This window comes from Jaculus jaculus, chromosome 1 (genome assembly GCF_020740685.1).
Source record: "Jaculus jaculus isolate mJacJac1 chromosome 1, mJacJac1.mat.Y.cur, whole genome shotgun sequence".
In the NCBI taxonomy this organism is placed as follows: Eukaryota; Metazoa; Chordata; class Mammalia; order Rodentia; family Dipodidae; genus Jaculus; species Jaculus jaculus.
Window position 1 is genome coordinate 165,609,860 of NC_059102.1, and position 20,958 is coordinate 165,630,817.

Sequence of the window (20,958 nt, forward strand, 5' to 3'; positions counted from 1 at the left end):
TACCTCAGGCGTGGGAGGGGCAGCCAACCTCGTCACTACAGGAAGTCCCGCCCGCGCAGACGGAAGTGGCCCGCAAAGTCATGGCAGAGCCTTGGCTGCTGGGCTCCCGGGCGTTTCTAGGTGCACTGCGGTGGCTGCCTACACGCCGTTCCTCGAAAAATTGGGCCCCTGCACAGGACGTGCTGCTCTTCAAGCATGAACGAGGCCACTTCTTTGCTGTACTTGGGCTGTTCTGCGCAGGCCAGGGCATCTTCTGGGCCTCCCTGGCTGTGGCAGCTTTGTCCCAACCTCGGGTCCGCGTCTCTGCACAGCGGGAGGTGGAGGGCCCCACCCGCAGCCATCAGGACCTGCGCTCCATGCTCTGGCGCTATGGACTAGCTATTAGTTGCAGCGTGATGGGTAAGGCAGGGCGGCGGGCACCAAGTGCAGATTGAATGGAGAGGGGATTTTCCCTCATTTGGGGTGGGCATATGGTTATTGAATGGGCAACCCATGTGCAGTGCTAAAATGAGGTTTACTCTCCACTGTGATCATAAGCTCTGGGTCCTTTTTCTTTTTTACAATAGGGATGGATATCTATTAAAAGGGTGGTCGGTCGGGCATGGTGGTGCACACGCCTTTAATCCCAGCACTTGGGAAACAGAGGTAGGAGGATTGCTGTAAGTTCGAGTCCAGCCTAAGGCTACATAGTAAATTCTAAATCAGCCTGGAAGAGATCGAAACCCTACCTCAAAAAAATGGGGAGGGGGCACATTGAAGCCAGGTGGAGTGGCACAGCACTCAGGAGGCTGAGGTAGGAGAACCATCTTTGGAAGATGGGAGATACAGGAATTCCAGGTCCTGGCTAAGCATAAACCTACCATTAAAAAAAAAATAAGGCTGAAGCCGGGCGTAGTGGCGCACGCCTTTAATCCCAGTACTCGGGAGGGAGGCAGAGGTAGGAGGATTGCTGTGAGTTCAAGGCCACCCTGAGACTCTTTAGCCTGAGCTAAAGTGATACCCTACCTCAAAGAACAAAAAAAGTAAAAATAAATAAATAGAAGTCTGCCCAGGCGTGGTGGAGCATGCCTTTATTTGCAGAAGAGGCTGGATGTGGTGGCACAAGCTTTGACTCCCAGGACTTGGGAGACAGAGGTAGGAGCATTGTGAGGTAGTGAGTGAGTTCAATGTTAGCCTGGGACTACAGGGAGAGTTTCAGTACAGCCTGTGCTACATTAATAAGTAAATTCAATGTTGGGTGTTGTAACAACACATGCACAGAAAGCTTAGAATCCCTTAACTTTATCCCATTCTACTCTTCCTACAGGAACACTGGTACTTGGTGTTGGTCTTCTCTTCTCTCTCCGATCTGTACGTTCTGTCATGCTTCGAGCTGGAGGGCAGCACGTGACCCTAACCACTTATGCCCCCTTTGGCCTAGGGGCCCATTTCACTGTTCCTTTGAACCAGATTTCCTGCATGGCCCACAGAGGTGAAGTTCCTGCTATGCTGCCTCTGAAGGTTAAAGGCAGGCGCTTCTACTTTCTCTTGGACAAAGCTGGACACTTTCCCAATACTCAGCTGTTTGACAACACTGTGGGTACCTACCGGAGCTTGTGAAAAGCCAATTTGGGTCATTTGCCACTTAAGAGGAGAACAAAAACCTTAGGGATGAAGGGTTGACAACCAGGGTCATGGGAAGATTTATTAACAGCAAATACATGAGTCTTTCAAAGAGCAATCAGCTGTGGCAGGCCTGCTTAAACCTCCTTTCTTCCCTTCCATCTATTTGCTTTAACATCGAGAACAATACCAGGATGAGGAAAGTATGTTTTGCAAACAAGCTCCTTTAACTGCTAAGCCATCTCTCCAGCCTCAAGTATATTTTGTTACAAAAAACATTATTAAAAAAAAAAAAAATGGGCCAGCGTGGTAGTGCACGTCTTTAATCCCAGCACTTAGGAGGCAGAGGTAGGAAGATCTCCATGAGTTGGAGGCCAGCCTGAGACTACATAGTGAATTCCAGGTCAGCCTGGGCTAGTTTTCCTCCTGGAGGGAAAACCAAGGCTCCCAGCATAAACAGGGCTATATGGGGGCAAAAGATTACAAGCACTTGGACATGGAGACTTAAGGCTGCAGAAAGCACTCAGTGTTCTTCAGGTAAGGACCACTGGTCTGGCTCAGGAAGACTGCAAGCCATGGGGGAACTGCTGTCCAGAGGCTCATATGATGAGGCACGTTCACACATGGAGCACTTCATGACCTGGAGCATCAAGACCATACACAATACTAGATTCACCCAAGAAGACATCTGTGAAAGAGAACAGGAGTGTGAGGAGTAGTTATCTTGGATCCAGTCCTTCCACCATCTGTTCAGGGTCAGGTTGACAAGCCCCTAAATTCATTTCAGTTTGTCAGTGTACTCTTATAGGTATAGGTACTTATATGAATCTCAGTGGAGCCCTGCATCTCACTTCAGCATTGTGTAGGTTGGAGTAAAATTGGACAGTTGATCCACGAGGTGTCCATGGGATTTTCTGGGCTTCAGAGCAGCTGTGAGGCCAAATAGACAACAAACATGGGGACAAATGATGGTGATGAAATGGAAAGTTAACCTGACCTGCTCTCTGCAGAAGGGAGGTATTCTGTGCCAGGTTTCCCTCTTACCTCATGGTAAGTTTCAGGGAGACAATGGAATTGCAGAGGGAAATGGTGCCAAATCGAAGGATACAGGCACATACCAAAATCAGGAAGCTGGAGATGGCCAGTGAAATACTGAGCCAGACAGAACTCCTGAGGGGAAGAACAAGCTTGTGGTTCAGATGGCACTCATCTCACCTCAGACCCTGGTCCTCAGAGTGGGGCCATTTACCTGTAGAATTTCTGGGTGTAGCAGCAGTAGGCCCAGACCAACAGTAGCAGGAGGCAGAAGAGGGCCAGGAGGCCAGAAGTCCCTGCCACAAAGTGGCAAACAGATGGGGCAGAGGGACATAAGACTAGAGAAGAGCCATTCCGGACAGCCACACCATATAAAGGGCAGTCACCATTGAAGGAGCCCTGTGGAAAAAAGCTGTTGAGTCCTTAATTTAGTTCAGCGGCTTTCCTCACAGAAGCCAGGCGTAGTGGCGCACACCTTTAATCCCAGCACTCAGGAGGCACAGAAAGGGGGATAACCGTGAGTTCGAGGCCACCGTATGACTACATAGTGAATTCCAGGTCAGTGAGGGCTAGAGTGAAACCGTACCTCGAAAAGTCAATTAGGAAGGGCATAGTGGCGCACACCTTTAATCCCGGCACTCAGCAGGAGCTGAGTTCAAGGGCATCCTGGAACTACATAGTGAATTCCAGGTCAGCCTGGACGACCACCACTGGCAGGTTAAGGTCGTCTCACCGAGAGTTAAGGCCAGCCTGGGGCTACGAAGTTATACATCAACATGGGCTTGAGTGAAAAACCCTACAAACCAACCCCCCCCAAACAAAAAATAAATACTGGCAATAATAAACATTAACTTTACGTTTAACATTTACATTACAATCGCGGTCTGGGCATCTCCACTACATTATGCTTTATTTCTAGGCATAAACAGCTTCTGATTTAACGGTGGCCGCAGAGGCGGGGCTGGCGTCAGAACCAGGGAAAGATTACGAGGCTGGAAGCCTGGCTGTCTGCTGTTGGAAAACGCCTCTCCTTTGGCCACGGTTTGATGCAGCCGAGGCCCAAGAGCGGCCAGCCCGCCTCGCTAACCCGCCCGACCTGACCGGAATAGTCACCTGGGTCCAGGTGAGCTCCACGGCCACCACGGCTCCGCACAGGAAGGCAGCAGCAAAGAGTACGAGCTCCACAAGATGCAGACAGCAGCAGCCCGCCATGGCACCCAAACCTCTCAGACGTCACTTCCGGAAGGGATTTATTTAGAGGCGGCTCCTGCCTCAGAGCGGCAAATACAGCGAGTAATCCGAGAGCGCCCAGCGGCGGGCAGGGCGGCCGGTGCGACCGATCATGGGCAGCTTCTGCACGTAGCGGGACGCCGGGCTGGGCCCGTACGGCGCGGGGAAGGCAGTCTGGAAGAGGCGGCCTCGGCAGCGCCTCCCCGCCTGCCGCCCCGCGATGATGAACCGGAAGTGGGGGGCGCCGCGGGGGGCGAAGCGGCTCTTTTGGAAAACGTCGCGGGTGCCAGTGCCGGGGCCTTGTTGCCGAGGCGCTCCCCGCGCCCGGTGCACGCGAGGCAGCGGCCTGCTGTCAGGAGCGGCCGGGGCAGAGGCCGACGGGAGTCCGCCGCCCCGAGGGCTCTCGTCACCTTGCGGGCTCAGCATGGCGCTGGCAGTCAGCTGAGGCATTTTCCGCACCGAGTCCGGGGCGGCCGCCGGCTCCTTCTTATCTCCAGGCGGCCTCGGGGCCGTGGGTGCAGGCTGGCCAGTGCCAAAGCGGGTGGCCAAGCTGTCACCGAAGAAAGCATAGAGCTCCCGGTAGATATCCGCCAGGGTCACAGAAGAAGGGTCCTCGGGCCCCGCGCCCCCTGGCGGCAGCGGCACACCAGGCCCAAAGCCTGGTTCCGAGCCGCCCCCCGAAGGAGATTCTTGCAAGAGAAGGCTGTCCCAAGGCAGGTCCTCCGGACGGCCGCGTTCCCGGCCGCCTAGGCCACCGCGATTAGGCTCCGCTGCCTGGGCCTTCATCTTCAGCAGTCGCTCCACGGCCACCTGTAAGCAAATGATTAGGATAGGAAAGAACTACAAGCATGGATCCAGCAGGTATTCCTAGATAAGCCTGCTGAGCTCATGCAAGGAAGGGAGGGTGCAAAGGGCTGGCACTCACCAGAATAGCTCCATAGACTTTGTGCCCATCTGCCTTGACCTGGGCATTAGATACCGAATAATCATCCAGCACAGCCTGCAAGTTAGTCCAGTAAGTGGACAAATGTGGGTACAGGACTCGTTCTACTGCCTGCAAGGGAGAGAAGTAATGCTTAATTAAGCACCTTTGTTGCTTTACTGCCTCTCAAGTGCTCTTTCCAATGACAGACCTAACTCTGATCATAAGACAGGGTTTAGTCCTCCTAAATTCTCTCACTTGATATTCCACATTTTTCTAGGACTACTGTATGCCTAAGCCTTTCATAAGCAGTGTGGATAAAAGGAGTAGAAGCAGGCAATATGAGGTGCTCCCCCATGTTATAGTATTTTCCATCAGTGTCGCTAACAACACAGGAACTTAGTTTGTAGACTAAATGCAGCAGATAACTATTATTCTCACTTAGACATGACCAACTGCATAAACATCTGAGACCTGAACTCTGATTATACTTGGATTTTTTTTCTGACTCAAATGCTGAGATCACAGGCAAGTACCCCCACACATGACTTTGATTATAAAATTAGAATTATAAAATGAGAATGCTAAGTAGTTAAAGGTTCTTGTTTGCAAAGGCTGTCAGCCCTGGCTCAGTTATCCAACACCCACATAAACCCAGACCCAAAACATCATGCAATCATGTGCTATTCATTTGCTGCTACAAGAGAACCTGGTGTGCCCAAACACACACACACACAACAAATAAAAAATAATTTAAAATAAATTTCAACACTTGGGAGGCAGAGGTAGGAAGATAACCATGAGTTTGAGCTTTTCTTTTCTTCTCTTCTCTTTTCTTTTCTTTTCTTGTTTTGTTTTTCAAAGTATGGTCTCACTCTAGCCCAACCTGATCTGGAATTCACTATGTAGTCTCAGGCTGGCTTCAAACTCAGTGATCCTTCTACATCTGCCACCCCACCCCCGAGGGCTGATATTAAAGGTGTACACCACCATGCCTGGGGCTGTGATGGGTTTTGACACATACCAGAATTCTTTGTTCCACAGCACAAACCTAAAAATGTTGACAAACTCCAACTCCCAAGAAGAATGGTACTTACAAGCACAGATATGATACATGGAACTGGGAAGGTTGCTCGGCAGTTAAATGTACTTGTTTGCAAAGCCTGTCCACCTAGATTTGATTCCCCAGTACCCACATAAAGCCAGATGCACAAAATGGGACATGTGTTTGAAGTTAGTTTGCAGTAGCAAGAGGCTCTAGAGTGCCCATTGCTTTCCCTTTTTAATTTTTATTTATTTGCAAGCAGAGAAAGAAAATGGGTGCACCAGGACCTCTAGCTGCTGCAAACGAACTACAGACATGTGCTACCTTGTGCATCTGGCTTTACGTGAGTACTGTGGAACTGAACCTGGGTCTTTAGGCTTTGTAGGCAAGTGCCTTGAAAGCTGAGCCATCTGTCCAGTCTGTTTGTTTTTTTTCAAGGTAGGGTCTTGCTCTAGCTTAGGCTTTTTGTTTGCTTGCTTGTTTTTTGTTATTGTTTTTCAAGGTAGGGTCTCAATCTAACCCAGGCTGACCTGGAATTCACTATGTGGTCTCAGGGTGGCCTCAAACTCACAGCAATCCTCCTACCTCGGCCTCCTGACGATTGGGTTTAAAAGCGTGCACTACCATGCCTGACCGTAGCTTAGGCTTTTTTTTTTTTTTTTTTAATTTAAAATCCTTGCTAGGTGGCAGAGGTAGGAAGATTGCTATGAGTTTCAGGCCAGCCTGAGACTATATAATGAATTTTAGGTCATCCTGGGCTACAGTGAGACCCTACCTCAAAAAACAAACAAACAAACAAACAAACTCAACAGCAGTAAATATAAATTATTGCAGGCATCCACGAGTGTTTTAGTAGAAAAAAAATCATATTAACAGATTTAAGGCATATCACTATTTTATAATCTACAGATGCTAAAAAAAAAAAAGGCACCTGACAACATTTTATTTCTATTGCCATATAAAATGTGCAGTACAAGAGAAGTCGAAGCTGGGGATGGTGGCTCACACCTCAGCACTCAAGACTGAGGAAGGAAAAGGAGGACTGCAAACTGAAGGCCAACCTGGGCTGGCTACATTACATAATGAGACCTTGTCTCAAAAAACAGGGTGTTGAGGCTATTTCCTAACATATCAGGATGAGCAAAAATGTATCACATGGGAGTACATCAACAATTGCCATATAGGACTTTTGAAGAAATAAGACATTTATGTACAATGTATTGTTAAGTCTGGCCTAACGCATATTCAATACATGGCAGGATCAAACACATACAATTTTTACATTAAAAGACACACCAGTACTATTTTTGCAAAATAAGTAGCAACTTTTACAGTTGTGAGAAAGGCCAGGGTCCTCACCTTCCAGCCTAGAGCATGCAACCCTACCACAGCTCCATAGTGAGAGCAGAGAGGTCGAACAGGATCTGCCAGAACCTTCTGCAGGGATAGCAGGATCTGCTGATAGAGGCCACTTACGAGGTCCCCATGAGTCCTGTGAGAGCAATGGTTAGAAGGGAATGAGGCACAGCACACATTAGTGTGGCACCCTGAGGCATGCTGCTACAAGTAGACTAGTCTAGGACCCAAGAAATGAAGGATCCTGGTATATTGGTAATTCAGCTGTAGAATCCCAGTGTACTGTGGCACATATGCTAGGGAGCTCAGAGGAAAGAGCTTCCCTCTTTCCAAAATACAGCTGCAAAGCTAGCGGTTTCACACTACCCCAACCCACTTGACTGCAGCAATCCCACTCTCTGTTCAGTTCAAGGCCCAGTGGCTACCAGAAGATGTGGCTGAGTAGGAGAGCAGCCCCATCCCGCAGAGTCCAGTGGTCATTCAGTGGGTTGATGGAGGCAGCCAATGGCTCCAGGACACAGTAGAGAACACTGCCCACCAGGGAGCGGACATAGGGCCCTAAGCAGAGGTGTGGGTTCCGAACCAGGCTCCGAGCCACCTGCAGTAGCCGATGAAGCTGCTCCAAGTCATGGCTTACAGATTTTACCTGTTGGTAAAAGCATGGTTTGGGGAAACAGGAGGGGAGCAAGAACCTGCCATGAGCCCTTACACACTGATGGGTCATCTTCCCCATAAAACACTCTAATCCCCACCCAAGCTGGTCACTTACCCCACTGACCACATAAACAAAGTAAGGCAGGAGTGCTGCAATCTTGGAATTAGTCTGCAAGTCCTGGAGAGCAACCTGGAAGGAAGTGCCCAAACTAATCTGTAAGCATCACCCCAAGTTAAAAAAAAAAAAAAATGCCATTGTTGCTGGGCTGGAGAGATGGCTTAGTGATTAAGGCACTTGCCTGCAAAACCTAAGGACCCAGGTTTCATTCTCCAGTTCCCACATAGGCCAGATGCACAAGGTGGCACATGCATTTGGAATTCGTTTGGAATGGCTAGGGGCCCTGACGAGCCCATTCTCCTTCTTTCTCTCTCTGCCTCTCTCTCTCTCAAAATAAGTAAACAAAAAGATTTGTTTAAGTGTCATTGTTGTGAAGGAGAGTTTAGTACTACACTGATGTATTACCATATTAATTGCTCACATTCTGATCCAGCAATTCCAATTAACCTAAAGAAATCCATTCACACAGCACTGACTGTTGATAAGAAAATAATATGAATATGATTTAAACATCTAACATTGTTTATTCAGTTGATTTTTTTTTTTTTTGAGATAGTCTCATGTTTTAGGCCTAAGCTAGCCTTAAACTAGTTATATGGTTGAGAATGACCTTGAACTCCTAATCCTCATGTTTCCCCATCCTGAATGATGGAATTACATGTGTGCATCACCACACCCAATTGTTGTACAGATTTTTCATTAAGATTTTCTACTTTTTAGCCAGGCGTGGTGGCACACGCCTTTAATCCCAGCATTTGGGAGGCAGAGGTAGGAGGACTGCCATAAATTCAAGGCCACGCTGAGACTACATAGTTAATTCCAGGTCAGCCTGGGCCAAAGTGAGACCCTACCTTGAAAAACAAAACAAACAAAGATTTTCTACTTTGTATATTTTTATATTATATATGCTTCTGCAGTAAACATACTCTACAATTAATTTTATAGGCAAAATAAACCAAACCATCTCAACCATGGAACACCAGGAACCTCAAAACTCCTAAGGATCCTAAAGCTCATAGCCATGAAAGCAGGCAATAAGTGAGGAGAGGCCGCAGCACCTAGGCCACAACAGCCAGCCACAATGTGCTCAAAAAGCATGAGCTAGCCAGGTGTGGTGGCACACACCTTTAATCCCAGCACTCAGGAGGCAGAGATACGAGGATCACCATGAGTTCCACGCCACCCTGAGACTATAGAGTTCCAAGTTCAAGTTCCAAGTCAGCCTGGTATAAAGCAGGACCCTACCTCGAAAAAAACAAAAATAAAAAAAACAGGAGCTGTTTTTTGGGGTTTTTTTGTTTGTTTGTTTGTTTTGTTTTTAATTCATTTACAAGCACAGAGAATGAATGAAGAAGAAATGGACATACCAGGAACTCCAGCCACTGCAAACAAACTCCAGCTGCATGTGCCAGTTTTTGCATCTGGCTTTATATGGGTACTAGGGAATTGAACCCAGGCCATCAGGCTTTAAAGCAAGTGCCTTTAACCACTGAGATATCTCTCTAGCTGAAGAAGCTAAGTTTTGTTTTGTTTTTATCTTCTTTTTGGTTTGTGGTTTGTTTTTTAGTTTTTTTGTTTTGGTTCATATTTTATTTATTTATTTGAGAGTGACAGACACAGGGAGAAGGACAGATAGAGGGAGAGAGAGAGAATGGGCACGCCAGGGCTTCCAGCCACTACAAAGGAACTCCAGACATGTGCACCCCCTTGTGCATCTGGCTAACGTGGGACCTGGAGAACTGAGCCTTGAACTGGGGTCCTTAGGCTTCACAGGCAAGCGCTTAACCACTAAGCCATCTCTCCAGCCCTTTTTTTTTTTTTTTTTTTCCAAGGTAGGATCTCACTCTAGTCCAGGCTGACCTAGAATTAACTATGTAGTCTTAGGGTGGCCTCTAACTCACATTGATCCTCCTACCTCTGCCTCCCAAGTGCTGGGATTAAAAGTGTGTGCCAGCACTCCCGGCCAGGATGCAATTTTTTCAAGGGAAATTGTAGCCAAACGTGAAGATACAGAAGATATAAACTATTACACAGTGAAGCAACATGACTGCACAAATCACAAGTTCTTGGGCTGGAGAGATGGCTTAGCCGTTAAGCGCTTGCCTGTGAAGCCTAAGGACCCCAGTTTGAGGCTCGATTCCCCAGGACCCACGTAAGCCAGATGCATAAAGGGGGCACATGCATCTGGAGTTCATTTGCAGTGGCTGGAGGCTCTGGCACACCCATGCTTTCTCTATCTGCCTCTTTCTTTCTCTTTCTGTCTGTCATTCTCATATAAGTAAATAAAAATAAACAAAAATAAAAAATACATTTTTTAAAAAAAGAAGCTTCTCTCTTAAAAAAATCACAAGCTCTCATCTGACTATGGACAGAGGAAAGACGAAGAGTAGTACCCAGCAGGCCCCGAGGAGCTCAAAGGTTAAAGCAACAGGGATTGGGATCTGGCCTAGCAAGTATGTTTGCATAGCAGGCTTGGCTGGGCACCTAACCTGGCCCTTCTAGTTTTGTTTCTCTCGTGCCCAAGTCCATGCAAATAAGAGCTCCAGGACAGATGGCCTATTTGGCCCCAGATCAACAGATACCTAAAAGAGTAGATACTAGCTAGGCATGGTGGCATACACTTTTAGTCCCAGCATTCAAGAGAGTGAGTTAGGAGAACTGCAGTAAGTTCAAGGACAGCCTAGGTCTACTGAGTGAATTCCTGGTCAGCCTAGGCTAGAGTGAGACCCTGCCTCAAAATAAACAAAAAAGAAAGCAGACTCCTGGGGCTGGAAAGATGGTTCACTGGTTTAAAAAGCTTGCCTGAAAAGCCTAAGGACCTGAGTTTGATTCCCCAGTACCCACATAAAGCCAGATGTGCAAGAGAGTGCATGCATGTGGAGTTCGCTTGCAGGGGCTAGAGGCACTGGTGCACCCATTCTTTCTATCTGGCTGGGCCCCCCTCTCATTTTTTAAAAGGGCTGGAGAGATGCATTAGTGGTTAAGGTCTACAAAGCCAAAGAACCCAGGTTCAATTCCCCAGGATCCATGTAAGCCAGAAAGCCAGATGCACAAGGTGGCACATGCATCTGGAATTTGTATGCAACAGGTGGAGGCCCTAGTGAACCCATTCTCTTTCTGTCTATCTTCCTCTTTCTCTCTCTCCCTCTGAGCTGCCATTCCCCAAGAACAAGAGTTCCTACTAGAGCATGGCAGAGGGAGGACTGGCTAGGCAGAGGACCATTTAGGCACAACCACCCAGACAGCAAGTGCTATCTACACCAGTCGGTCTGCAGAACACTGAAAGTAGGCAGCTATAAACATTTCATGAGAATTTCACTTTCACTCTGTGCCCCAACCCAGGTCGACTCACCTTCATCAACTGTGGATCATCCCCTAGCACAGCCCTTGTCACTTGCTGATAGTATTTAAGCAGGTCATCTGTCAGAGAAGATACAGCACTGGGCACTGTGAGAAGATGGGCAGAAAATGGTCACAGGTAGAAGGCTAACTCTCTCGAAGCCTCCTCAGCCTGTTTTCCCACATCACCGCACACACCCACAAGGAGCCATTCAGATAAGACAACAAGGCACAAGCTTCAGATGCTCTCAGCAGCCGCTCCATTCTGATCAGACAAGCTCCACGTGCCTCAGTCAGCGCTGTCTGCTATCTCCCAACCATCCTCTGTCATACAGACTCCTGCTCGGTCCTCAAGCAACAAGTTCACAGGACTCAGGCACTCTGCTTACTATACCCTGGAAGTGAGACATCTCTCAGGGACCCGAGCATGTGGCGCACACTTCTGTCCTAGCCTCTAGCATGTATCATAAACGGTTATACAACTGGGCTCCCATCTGTAATCATTAGCCCTCTGGGCAGGGACCTATGCCTCCCAGAACATGGCAGGCATTAGTAAATGTCAGATGCAGACTAAGAAGTACAGATCCCTTCCCACATAAAGAAGCACAATTCTGTGAGTCAACCCATTCTCCACATGTTTACCTGATCCTTGAGGTGCCAGGTTCCCTTTGCCATCTAGATAGGAGACATGAACTAGAACCAAGGGCAAGAGGTGTGTCAGCAGGAAATTTATCCCTCCAAATTCTACCCCACCCCACCCCACCAGCCAGATACATCAACAGCACTGTGACCATCCAGTTCCTGTCTCAACTCCACCCAAAACCCCAGCATCTACCTCTGACAGCTGTCTCTGCACAGCCTTTGGGAATGTTGGTGGCCAGTGCCAGCTCCACGAGGTTCACTTCTCGGTCCTCAGGAAAGTAAAGCTCACCCTCTCTGACTGGGCGCAAGGGCAGTGCTTCCTGAGACCCATAACCACACACAGCCTGAAGAAAGAGAAGATTAGCTGGCTGAATCCAGGGAGGTAGCAGGTGCCAGGATGGATCTCCTGACCAGTATAGACAGCCTATATTTAATTTTTTTGTTTATTTTTATTTATTTATTTATTTGAGAGTGATAGAGAGAGAAAGATGCAGAGAGAGAGAGAGAGAGAGAGAAGAGTGGGCATACCAGGGCTTCTAGCCACTGCATACGAACTCCAGACACATGCGCCCTCTTGTGCATCTGGCTAATGTGGGTCCTGGGGAATTGAGCCTTGAACCAGGGTCCTTAGGCTTCACAGTCAAGCACTTAACCACTAAGCCATCTCTCCAGCCCATAGACAGCCTATAGTTGAGGGGGGGGGTCCACAGGTCCCAAAAGAAGTGGGGGAAGCCTGGTGCTCAGAGCCATCATTGGGAATTTGGCTGGGGCATTCACAGCCCACTGAGTCGAGGTCTAGATATGTTCTTTTCTTACCTAACTGTAGATTCCTGAGCCCTGACTCCAGCGTGCAGGTCCTGATCATTCACACTTACCCACCTCTGAAACTGTGTACTGTTTCATCCAAACCCTTCTCAACTCCTTGCACCAGAATAACTGTACCAGGACAGACTAATACCCCCATGATATTTTTAATGTATTTATTTGAGAGAGATAGAGAAAGAAAAAGATAAAAAGAGAATGGGCACACTAGGGTTTCTAACCATTGCAAACAAACTCCAGATACATATGCCACCTTGTGCATCTGGCTTTACATGGGCACTGGGGAATTAAACCTGGGTCAGCCTGAGCTAGAGAGAGTCCCTAACTCAAAAAAAAAAGAAAAGAAAAGAAAAGAAAAGAGAAGAGAAGAAAAGAAAAGGAAATAAACCTGGATCCTTTTGCTTCACAAGCAAGTGTCTTAATCACTAAACCATCTCTCCAGTCTTACTCCCCTCCCCCTAATGCTTTTTAGGGCTCCTCCCTTACCCATGCCCTGTTTTCCTTCTGGAATACTTTAATCCAAGCTCAAATTCTAGCACTCTTTAAGGACTAACTCCAGTTCCACCTCTTCCAAAAAGCCTTCTCTGCCCTTCAGGACCCCAGGCGCCTCCTCATCATTCTCTGTAAACTGTGGCCTGGGCCTAGCACCTGGCACGTGCCCTACTTCTGCTGTGCGCTTTGTCTTCAAGTCTTACATTCCAGCCCCATGAAGATGGGCTCATGCCACCTGAGCTATCCGTGGTTATACTCCACTTACCTCCACACTGCTCCACCTGAGTGCCCTGTTGAAGTCCTCCACTGTGAGCTTCCGCCGTTTGGTATGCTTCATGAACTGAGAACTATTCTGGAAGGGAAAGAACCAAAGGCAGAGAGTCAGGAACAATGGAGCAGCTGTTGAGGGAGCCCCCAAATGAAATGGGTATTGGGGAGAATGCAAAGAGGGCATGACGCCAGAAAGCAGAAACCCTGAATTCCAGCTTAGTTCTCATTCAATCTCTGCAGCTTCATGTCCCTGTGATGTGCACCAGTTTCCCACATACAGAATGAGACTATCCACTCTTCCTGGACCACAGGGATGCTGGGGAAAACATGTGAGAAAATGCCCAGCAAGCAGTTCTTTTTCTGCCTGGCTAAGAAACCTCTGTAAAGGGCACGGACTGTTCCTGCTCTCAAAGCACAAGCATGTGCCCAACACATACTTGTTGAATGAGTCAGTGTAGCAGGAGGTAACAGGGAAGAACAAGGAGGATGGGACCCAGAAGCGGAGAGGAGCACACCTGTGTGGCCTCTCTGAGACGGTAGCACACATCCTCAGCAAGCAGAGCAGCCACCTCATCACTCAGCTCCAGCCCTGTGCTCTCAGCCATGAGCCGGACTGACTCCCGCGGAATCTCCACAAACCGCCGCTCTTCTCGCTCTGACATGGCCCCAGTGGAGCTGGAAGTAGAAATGGAAGGTGTTGCAGTTACATTTTTGTTGTTGGGACAAAGCACCTGTCCAAAAGCAGCTGAGAGGAGGAAGTTTGTATTTTGGCTTATATTCTCAAGGGGAAGCTTCATGATGGCAGGGGAAAGCATGACATGAGCAGAGACTGGACATCACCTCTGTCACAGTGGATGGAAAACAGCACCAAGAGAGTGAGCTGAAAAGCCGGGCACGGTGGTGCATGCCTTCAATCCCAGCACTCAGGTGGCTGAGGTAGGAAGGTCACCATGAGTTCAAGGCCACCCTGAGAATACAGAATGAATTCCAGCCTGGGCTACAGTGAGACCCTACCTCCAGGAAAAAAAAAAAAGAGAGAGTGAGCTTGGATGTGATGGTGCACACCTTTAATCCCAGAACTCGGGAAGCAGAGGTAGGAGGTTCACCATGAGTTCAAGGCCACCCTGAGACTCCACAGTGAATTCCAGGTCAGCCTGGGCTAGAGTGAACAAACAAAACAAAACAAAAAAGAGTGAGCTGAACTCTAGTAAAGAGAACTGGTTATAACACCCCAAAAACTTCCCCCAACAACACACCTCCTCCTGCAAGGCTCCACCTTCAAATTGCCATCAGCTGAGGATCAAGCATTCTGAACACATGAGGTTATAGCAGGCATCTTATTCAAACCACCACATAAGGTGGGAATAGCCAACTCAGTGTCTCTGAGATCACCTCTGAGACAAGATTCTATCAGTCTTTCTGCTCTTGTTCCATAATTCACAGACAAGGAGTTGAGGACCCCAATAAGAAAACTGAGGCTGGCCAATGAGGAGGTTCTAGACAAAGTGTCTGGCCTTGGACACATAGAACTTACTCCCAGCCATGCTCTGACATTCACTATGTGAATCTGTCCAACACCTTCAACAGTCTTTGTTCTGGTGTTCTAAGTTATAAAATATACACAGTAAATCCTGCCCTAACTCACAGGGTTTCTGATAGAATAAAATGAGATAGCTTAAAAAAAAAAAAAAAAAAAAAAAAAAGCTGGGCATGGTGGCGCACGCCTTTAATCCCAGCACTTGGAAGGCAGAGGCAGAGGATCCCTGTGAGTTCAAGGCCACCCTAAGATCACATAGTGAATTCCAGGTCAGCCTAGGCTAGAGTGAAAGCCTACCCTGAGGGGGGGGGGGCAGGAAGAAAAAAGAGGGGCTAGAAGGATGGCTTCAAAGTGACTAACTCAAGCAATGGTCCCAATATTATGGCAAAGTGTTTTCTTTCTCCCTCCCCCACCCTCTCTCTTTTGAGGTAGGATCTCCTCTAGCCCAAGTTGACCTGCAATTCACTATGCACTATCAGGGTGGCCTTGAACTCACAGTGATCCTCCTACCTCTGCCTCCCAAGTGCTAGTATTAAAGACATGTGCCCCCACACCCAGCTCTGTTTGTTTGTTAGTTTTTGTTTTTTCAAGGTAGGGTCTTACTCTGGAATTCAATATGTAGTCTTACAGTGGCCTTGAACCAGTGATCCTCCTACCTCCACCTGCTGGGATTAAAGGTGTGTACCACCACACCTGGCTCCTCTTTTATTTTTTTAAATATTTATTTATTGACTCATTTACAAGCACAGAGGAAGAACACTGCAAACAAATTCCAGATGAATGCACCACTTTGTGCATCTGGCTTTACATGGGCGCTGGAGACTGAAACCAGGGTTGTTAGGCTTTGTAAGCAAGCACCTTAACCACTAAGCCATCTCTCCAGCCCCTGACCATCTTTTGAAAAAAATTCAAAAATTAAGGTGCTTGCCTGCAAAGCCTAAGGACCCATGTTCAACTCTCCAGATTCCACAGCCAGATGCACAAAGGTGAGGCAAGCACAAGGTTACACATGCCCACTAGTTGGTGTAAGTATCTGGAGATCAGTTGCAGTGGCTGAGGCTTTGTCACGGCAATTCTCTCTCTGTCTCTGTCTATATATACATTAAAAAATATTTATTTATTTGACAAAGAAGAAGGCAGATAGAGAATGGATGTACCAGGGCCTCGAAAAAGGCAGAGAGAAAGAAAGAACGGCCACACCACGACATCCAGCTACTGCAAATGAACTCCAGATGTATGTGTGACCTTGTGCCTGGGGAATCGAACCTGGGTCCTTTGGCTTTGCAGGCAAGCACCTTAACCACTAAGTCATTCATCCAGTCCACCCACCTAAGATGAGTCTCACTCTAGCTCTGGTTGACCTGGAACTCACTACATAGCCAGAGATCACTGTAGAGCCAGGGATCATTGTTATTTATGCCTAAAACTAAGGGCAGCTTACAGTCCCCTCCCACTGTCCCCTATTGCATTAAAATAAAAACAAAATTGGCCCTTGTTCAGAGGCTGTGTATGGGAGTATCTATAGAACTCTTAATGTTCTTTCTCCTGTGTTCCTACACATTTCCTTCCATCATCACCTTTCATTTCCTCAGAATTCACCCTATGACAGACAGAACCTTTGTATAGCGTTGCTTCACTTGAACTTCTCTCTCCTTGTCAACCCCAAATCACTTTGTCTAGTAATCTCTTACTCCCTCCTTCAGATCTCTGTTCAAATGTCACTTACCCAGTGAGGTCTTCCCAGATCATCCAACTATCCCTATACTCTGCCTTCAAAGCAGCTAGAAAAGTTTGTAATTGAGGGCTGGCTTAACAGATAAATAAGGAGTTTGCCTACAAAGCCAAAGGACACAGGTTCAATTCTCCAGGATCCATGTTAGCCCAATGTACAAGGGGGCACACATGTCTAGAGTTCATCTGCAATGGATGGAGGCCCTGGCACACTCATTCATTCTCATTCTCTCTCTTTCTCGCTCTCTCTCTCTCTCTCTCTCTCTCTCTCTCACACACACACACACACACACACACACACACACACACACCCTCTTTCTCTGTCAAATAAATACATAAAAATAAAACATTTTTTTTTTAAAGTTTGTAATGGAGTCAGACTTGGTAGTACACATGTGTAATCTTCACTTAGATGGCTAAAGCAGGAGAATAAAAAGTTCAAGGCCAGGGCTGGAGAGATTGTTTAGTGGTTAAGGCACATGCCTACATATCCCCAGAACCCACATAAGCCAGATGCAAAAGGTGGCACATGCATCTAGAGATTATTTGCAGTAGCCAGAGGGCCTGGTATGCACATTCTCTCTATATATCTGCCTCTTCCTCTCTCTCTGTCTCTCAAATAAATAAATTAAATTAAAAATTAAAAAACAAGGCAAAGATAGAACAAAAAAAGAAACTTACAGACCAATCTCCCTCATGAACATAGATGCAAAAATTCTCAACAAAATATTGGCAAACAGAATACAAGAATATATCAGAAAGATCATTCACCCTGACCAAATAGGCTTTATCCCAGAGATGCAGGGATGGTTCAACATACGCAAATCTATAAATGTAATACATTATATAAATGGGTTGAAGGACAAAAATCACATGATCAACTCATTAGACACTGAGAAAGCATTTGACAAAATCCAACATCCCTTCATGATAAAAGTCCTACAGAGACTGGGAATAGAAGGAACATATCACAATATAATAAAAGCTATTTATGACAAGCCTACAGCCAACATATTACTAAATGGGGAAAAACTGGAAGCTTTTCCACTAAAATCAGGAACAAGACAAGGGTGTCCACTGTCCCCACTTTTATTTAACATAGTTTTGGAAGTCTTAGCCATAGCAATAAGGCAAGAGACACACATAAAAGGGATACAAATTGGAAAGGAAGAAATCAAGTTATCATTATTTGCAGATGACATGATTCTATACATAAAGGACCCTAAAGACTCTACTAGCAAACTGTTAGAGCTGATCAAAACCTACAGCCATGTAGCAGGATACAAAATAAATACACAGAAATCAGTACCCTTCATATACACTAACAACAAACACACAAAGGATGAAATCAGAGAATCACTCCCATTCACAATTGCATCAAAATAAATAAATAAATAAATAAATAAAAAATAAATTACCTTGGAATAAACCTAACCAAGGAAGTAAAGAATCTCTACAATGAGAACTTTAAAACACTCAAGAAAGAAATTGCAGAAGACACTAGAAAGTGGAGAAATATCCCTTGTTCCTGGATTGGAAGAATCAATATTGAGAAAATGGCAATCTTACCTAAAGCAATCTACACATTTAATGCAATCCCTATCAAAATTCCAAAGGCATTCTTCATGGAAATAAAAAAAAAAAATCCAAAAATTCATTTGGAATGACAAAAAACATCGAATATCTAAAATAATACTGAGCAACAAAAATAAGGCTGGTGGCATCACCATATCTGATTTTAACCTATACTACAGAGCCATAGCAACAAAAACAGCGTGGTACTGGCACAAAAACAGACATGTAGATCCGTGGAACAGAACAGAGGACCCAGATGTAATCCCAGGTAGCTATAGCCACCTGATATTCAATAAAAATGCCAAAAATACTCATTGGAGAAAAGACAGCCTCTTCAGCAAATGGTGTTGGGAAAACTGGATATATATCTGCAGAAGGATGAAAATAGATTCTTCTCTCTCGCCATGCACAAGAATTATATATGTGTGTAACTTTTTTTTTTCCCAACCAAGTTTTTGATTATAACTTAATAAAACCATGGTCCGTTTGCTCACCTCTGCATCCCCAACATCCAGCACAGTGTCAGCACATACTATGCCCTCATTAACAATTGCTGAAAAAAAGAAATAGGTATTTTCTAAGCACATAAATGCCAGTGACATTAAGTTAACCTTTTTTGTTATTGTTGTTTGTTTTTCGAGGTAGGGTCTCACTTTAGCTCAGGCTGACCTGGAATTCACTATGCAGTCTCAGGGTGGCTTAGAACTCAGGAAGACCCACCTACTCTGCCTCCCGAGTACTGGGATTAAAGTCGTGCACCACCACACCCGGCTAAATTAACCATTTTGTATGACTTACTTCATTGTATCCTCCTTAAAAATGATGTACATGGGCTAGAGAGATGGCTTAGCGGTTAAGCACTTGCCTGTGAAGCCTAAGGACCCCGGTTCGAGGCTCAATTCCCAGAACCCACGTTAGCCAGATGCACAAGGGGGCGCACGCGTCTGGAGTTCGTTTGCAGTGGCTGGAAACCCTGACGCGCCCATTCTCTCTTTCTCTATCTGCGTCTTTCTCTCTCTGTCTGTTGCTTACAAATAAATATTTTTTAAATGATGTACATGGTATACATTTTGTGTACTTCACAGGCAAAGAATTCAAAGCTCAGAGCAGTTGTTACACGACTTGTGAAGATCCTGTGAGTACTAGATTAGGAGACATTAGAGACTGAAGCTCCTACTGTTAATCATCCCGGGACACTATTACATTCAAGATCTTGTGTGTAGAACAAGACCGGGATTCGCAGCACAAAGATTTGGCATTGGAGTTCCACCCTATACTCGCCATTGGATAATGGGTAAACTTCAGTTTCCCCATCTGTCAAATGGAATCACTAAATCTTGCCCATGGGGAAAGGAAGTTTTCCATTATGTGTCCCCTAATAAAGATCTACCAAAATCCGGGGTGTGACTAAGGGCCTCCCATTCCTCAGCCTCCTGCCCAGAGCATCCTCTAAGTCACCCTAAGAAGGGGGCGTGGGAACTGACTGACCTCAGAGGGTCTCCGAGACTGCGCACCCTCGGACCGAGCTTTGCACATCCCATATTCTGGGGGTCTAGGGTGGGGTGGAAGAGGTCAGGGGTCGCGGAAGTTGTGTCACGTGGTCCAAAAAGGGGCGGACCCCTACAGAGCCGACTCTAAGACGGAGGGACGGGGTTGGGGGCGACGGCGAACCCGGGCGGCCAGGCTGGGCCTGCTCACCTGAAGGCTCCAGCGCGACGAGGTCCCAGGACCGGACCGCAGTGGCTTCCACTCGCCCCGATCACACTAATTCCCTCTCTCGGCGCCAGGCCCCGCCTTCTCCAAGCGAGGCCAATTGATGGTCGTCTGGCGAGTTTCCCGCCTACTCGGAGGCTGCGGGCCCCACGATTGGTCGGTGTGAACCAGCGGCCACGACCCAGGCGTCCGTGATCACGTGACCCGGGAGCGCGGCGCCTCTTAAAGGAACAGTTCTAGATAGTTCTGCGATGAAGGGCGTTTGCTTTGCCACAGGTTTAGTAATCTTATTCTCAAGGGAGATTGGCCTCATGCCGACGACCCTCGTTTCGAAGCTCTTCCAGGTTTCGGCTGTAGCAATATTTTGATTTTTTGGGTCTGGTTTAGCTTTCGTCCTCAACCTACCTCTCCCCATATCACCTGCCACCCCCAGATGAGATTTCCGGTAGCTGTTCCCCGCCGAAAAGATTCTGGCTGAAGCCAGCACTTTGTGGGAACCCCAGACTCCAGGGGTCTGATCACTGGGGCCTTCCCATTCTCCCGGATCAAATCCTGAGTCCCTGGTGCTCCCATTTAAAAAATGTTTTTATTTATTTAAGACAGAGAAAAAGCCGGTCGTGGTGGCGCACGCCTTTAATTCCAGCAGGATGATCGCCATGAGTTGGAGGCCAACCTGAGACTCTATGGTGAATTCCCGGTCAGCCTGGGCCAGAGTGAGACCCTACCTGGGGGCGGGGGGAGGGGAGAGAGAGATTGAGTATGGATGCTATAGGGCAGGGTCTCTTACCTCTGCAAACGAATTCCAGACAGGTGCACCACTTTGTAGCTGAATTAATGTGGGTACTGCGGAATCGAACCGGGGACTTCGTGCTTTG

The 20,958-nt window shown here is 47.1% G+C and overlaps 3 protein-coding genes across 6 annotated transcripts; 1 reads left to right on the plus strand and 2 right to left on the minus strand.

Moving 5' to 3' along the window:
* The first annotated feature begins 80 nt into the window (after positions 1–80).
* Positions 81–1,928, plus strand: Tmem223 (transmembrane protein 223). The gene is made up of 2 exons (XM_004656444.2): positions 81–399; positions 1,307–1,928. Exons 1-2 carry the CDS (start codon positions 81–83, stop codon positions 1,597–1,599), a joined length of 612 nt encoding a protein of 203 aa, XP_004656501.1. The 3' UTR covers positions 1,600–1,928.
* On the minus strand, positions 1,910–3,877 carry Tmem179b (transmembrane protein 179B). The gene is made up of 5 exons (XM_004656443.2): positions 3,751–3,877; positions 2,852–3,036; positions 2,647–2,772; positions 2,454–2,532; positions 1,910–2,290 (listed from the first exon to the last, which is right to left on the minus strand). Exons 1-5 carry the CDS (start codon positions 3,847–3,849, stop codon positions 2,126–2,128), a joined length of 654 nt encoding a protein of 217 aa, XP_004656500.2. The 5' UTR covers positions 3,850–3,877; the 3' UTR covers positions 1,910–2,125.
* On the minus strand, positions 3,871–20,201 carry Taf6l (TATA-box binding protein associated factor 6 like). 4 transcript variants are annotated; one of them, XM_045133147.1, is made up of 12 exons: positions 20,069–20,164; positions 18,865–18,923; positions 14,043–14,202; positions 13,523–13,609; positions 12,137–12,287; positions 11,944–11,994; positions 11,315–11,409; positions 7,960–8,034; positions 7,616–7,836; positions 7,194–7,326; positions 4,793–4,921; positions 3,871–4,677 (listed from the first exon to the last, which is right to left on the minus strand). In XM_045133147.1, exons 2-12 carry the CDS (start codon positions 18,879–18,881, stop codon positions 3,910–3,912), a joined length of 1,887 nt encoding a protein of 628 aa, XP_044989082.1. In that variant the 5' UTR covers positions 18,882–18,923; positions 20,069–20,164; the 3' UTR covers positions 3,871–3,909. The 4 variants fall into 4 exon arrangements, with proteins under 4 accessions (XP_044989082.1, XP_044989088.1, XP_004656620.1 ...); XM_045133153.1 differs by lacking the exon at positions 20,069–20,164 and adding an exon at positions 19,859–19,928; XM_004656563.2 differs by lacking the exon at positions 18,865–18,923 and having other exon boundaries at positions 20,069–20,201.
* Positions 20,202–20,958: the final 757 nt, after the last annotated feature.

Excerpts from the sequence above, each read along its gene's own strand:
- Tmem223 (XM_004656444.2), top strand. The coding sequence starts at position 81 with ATGGCAGAGCCTTGGCTGCTGGGCTCCCGGGCGTTTCTAGGTGCACTG. Across the intron at positions 400-1,306 it reads TATTAGTTGCAGCGTGATGG|GAACACTGGTACTTGGTGTT; the intron begins GTAAGGCAGGGC and ends CTCTTCCTACAG.
- Tmem179b (XM_004656443.2), bottom strand. The coding sequence starts at position 3,849 with ATGGCGGGCTGCTGCTGTCTGCATCTTGTGGAGCTCGTACTCTTTGCT. Across the intron at positions 2,773-2,851 it reads TACACCCAGAAATTCTACAG|GAGTTCTGTCTGGCTCAGTA; the intron begins GTAAATGGCCCC and ends TCTTCCCCTCAG. Across the intron at positions 2,533-2,646 it reads TCCCTGAAACTTACCATGAG|CTGCTCTGAAGCCCAGAAAA; the intron begins GTAAGAGGGAAA and ends TTGGCCTCACAG.
- Taf6l (XM_045133143.1), bottom strand. The coding sequence starts at position 19,911 with ATGGGATGTGCAAAGCTCGGTCCGAGGGTGCGCAGTCTCGGAGACCCT. Across the intron at positions 14,203-19,858 it reads AGTCTCGGAGACCCTCTGAG|CTCCACTGGGGCCATGTCAG; the intron begins GTCAGTCAGTTC and ends TTCTACTTCCAG. Across the intron at positions 11,410-11,943 it reads CCTGGCACCTCAAGGATCAG|TGCCCAGTGCTGTATCTTCT; the intron begins GTAAACATGTGG and ends ATCTTCTCACAG.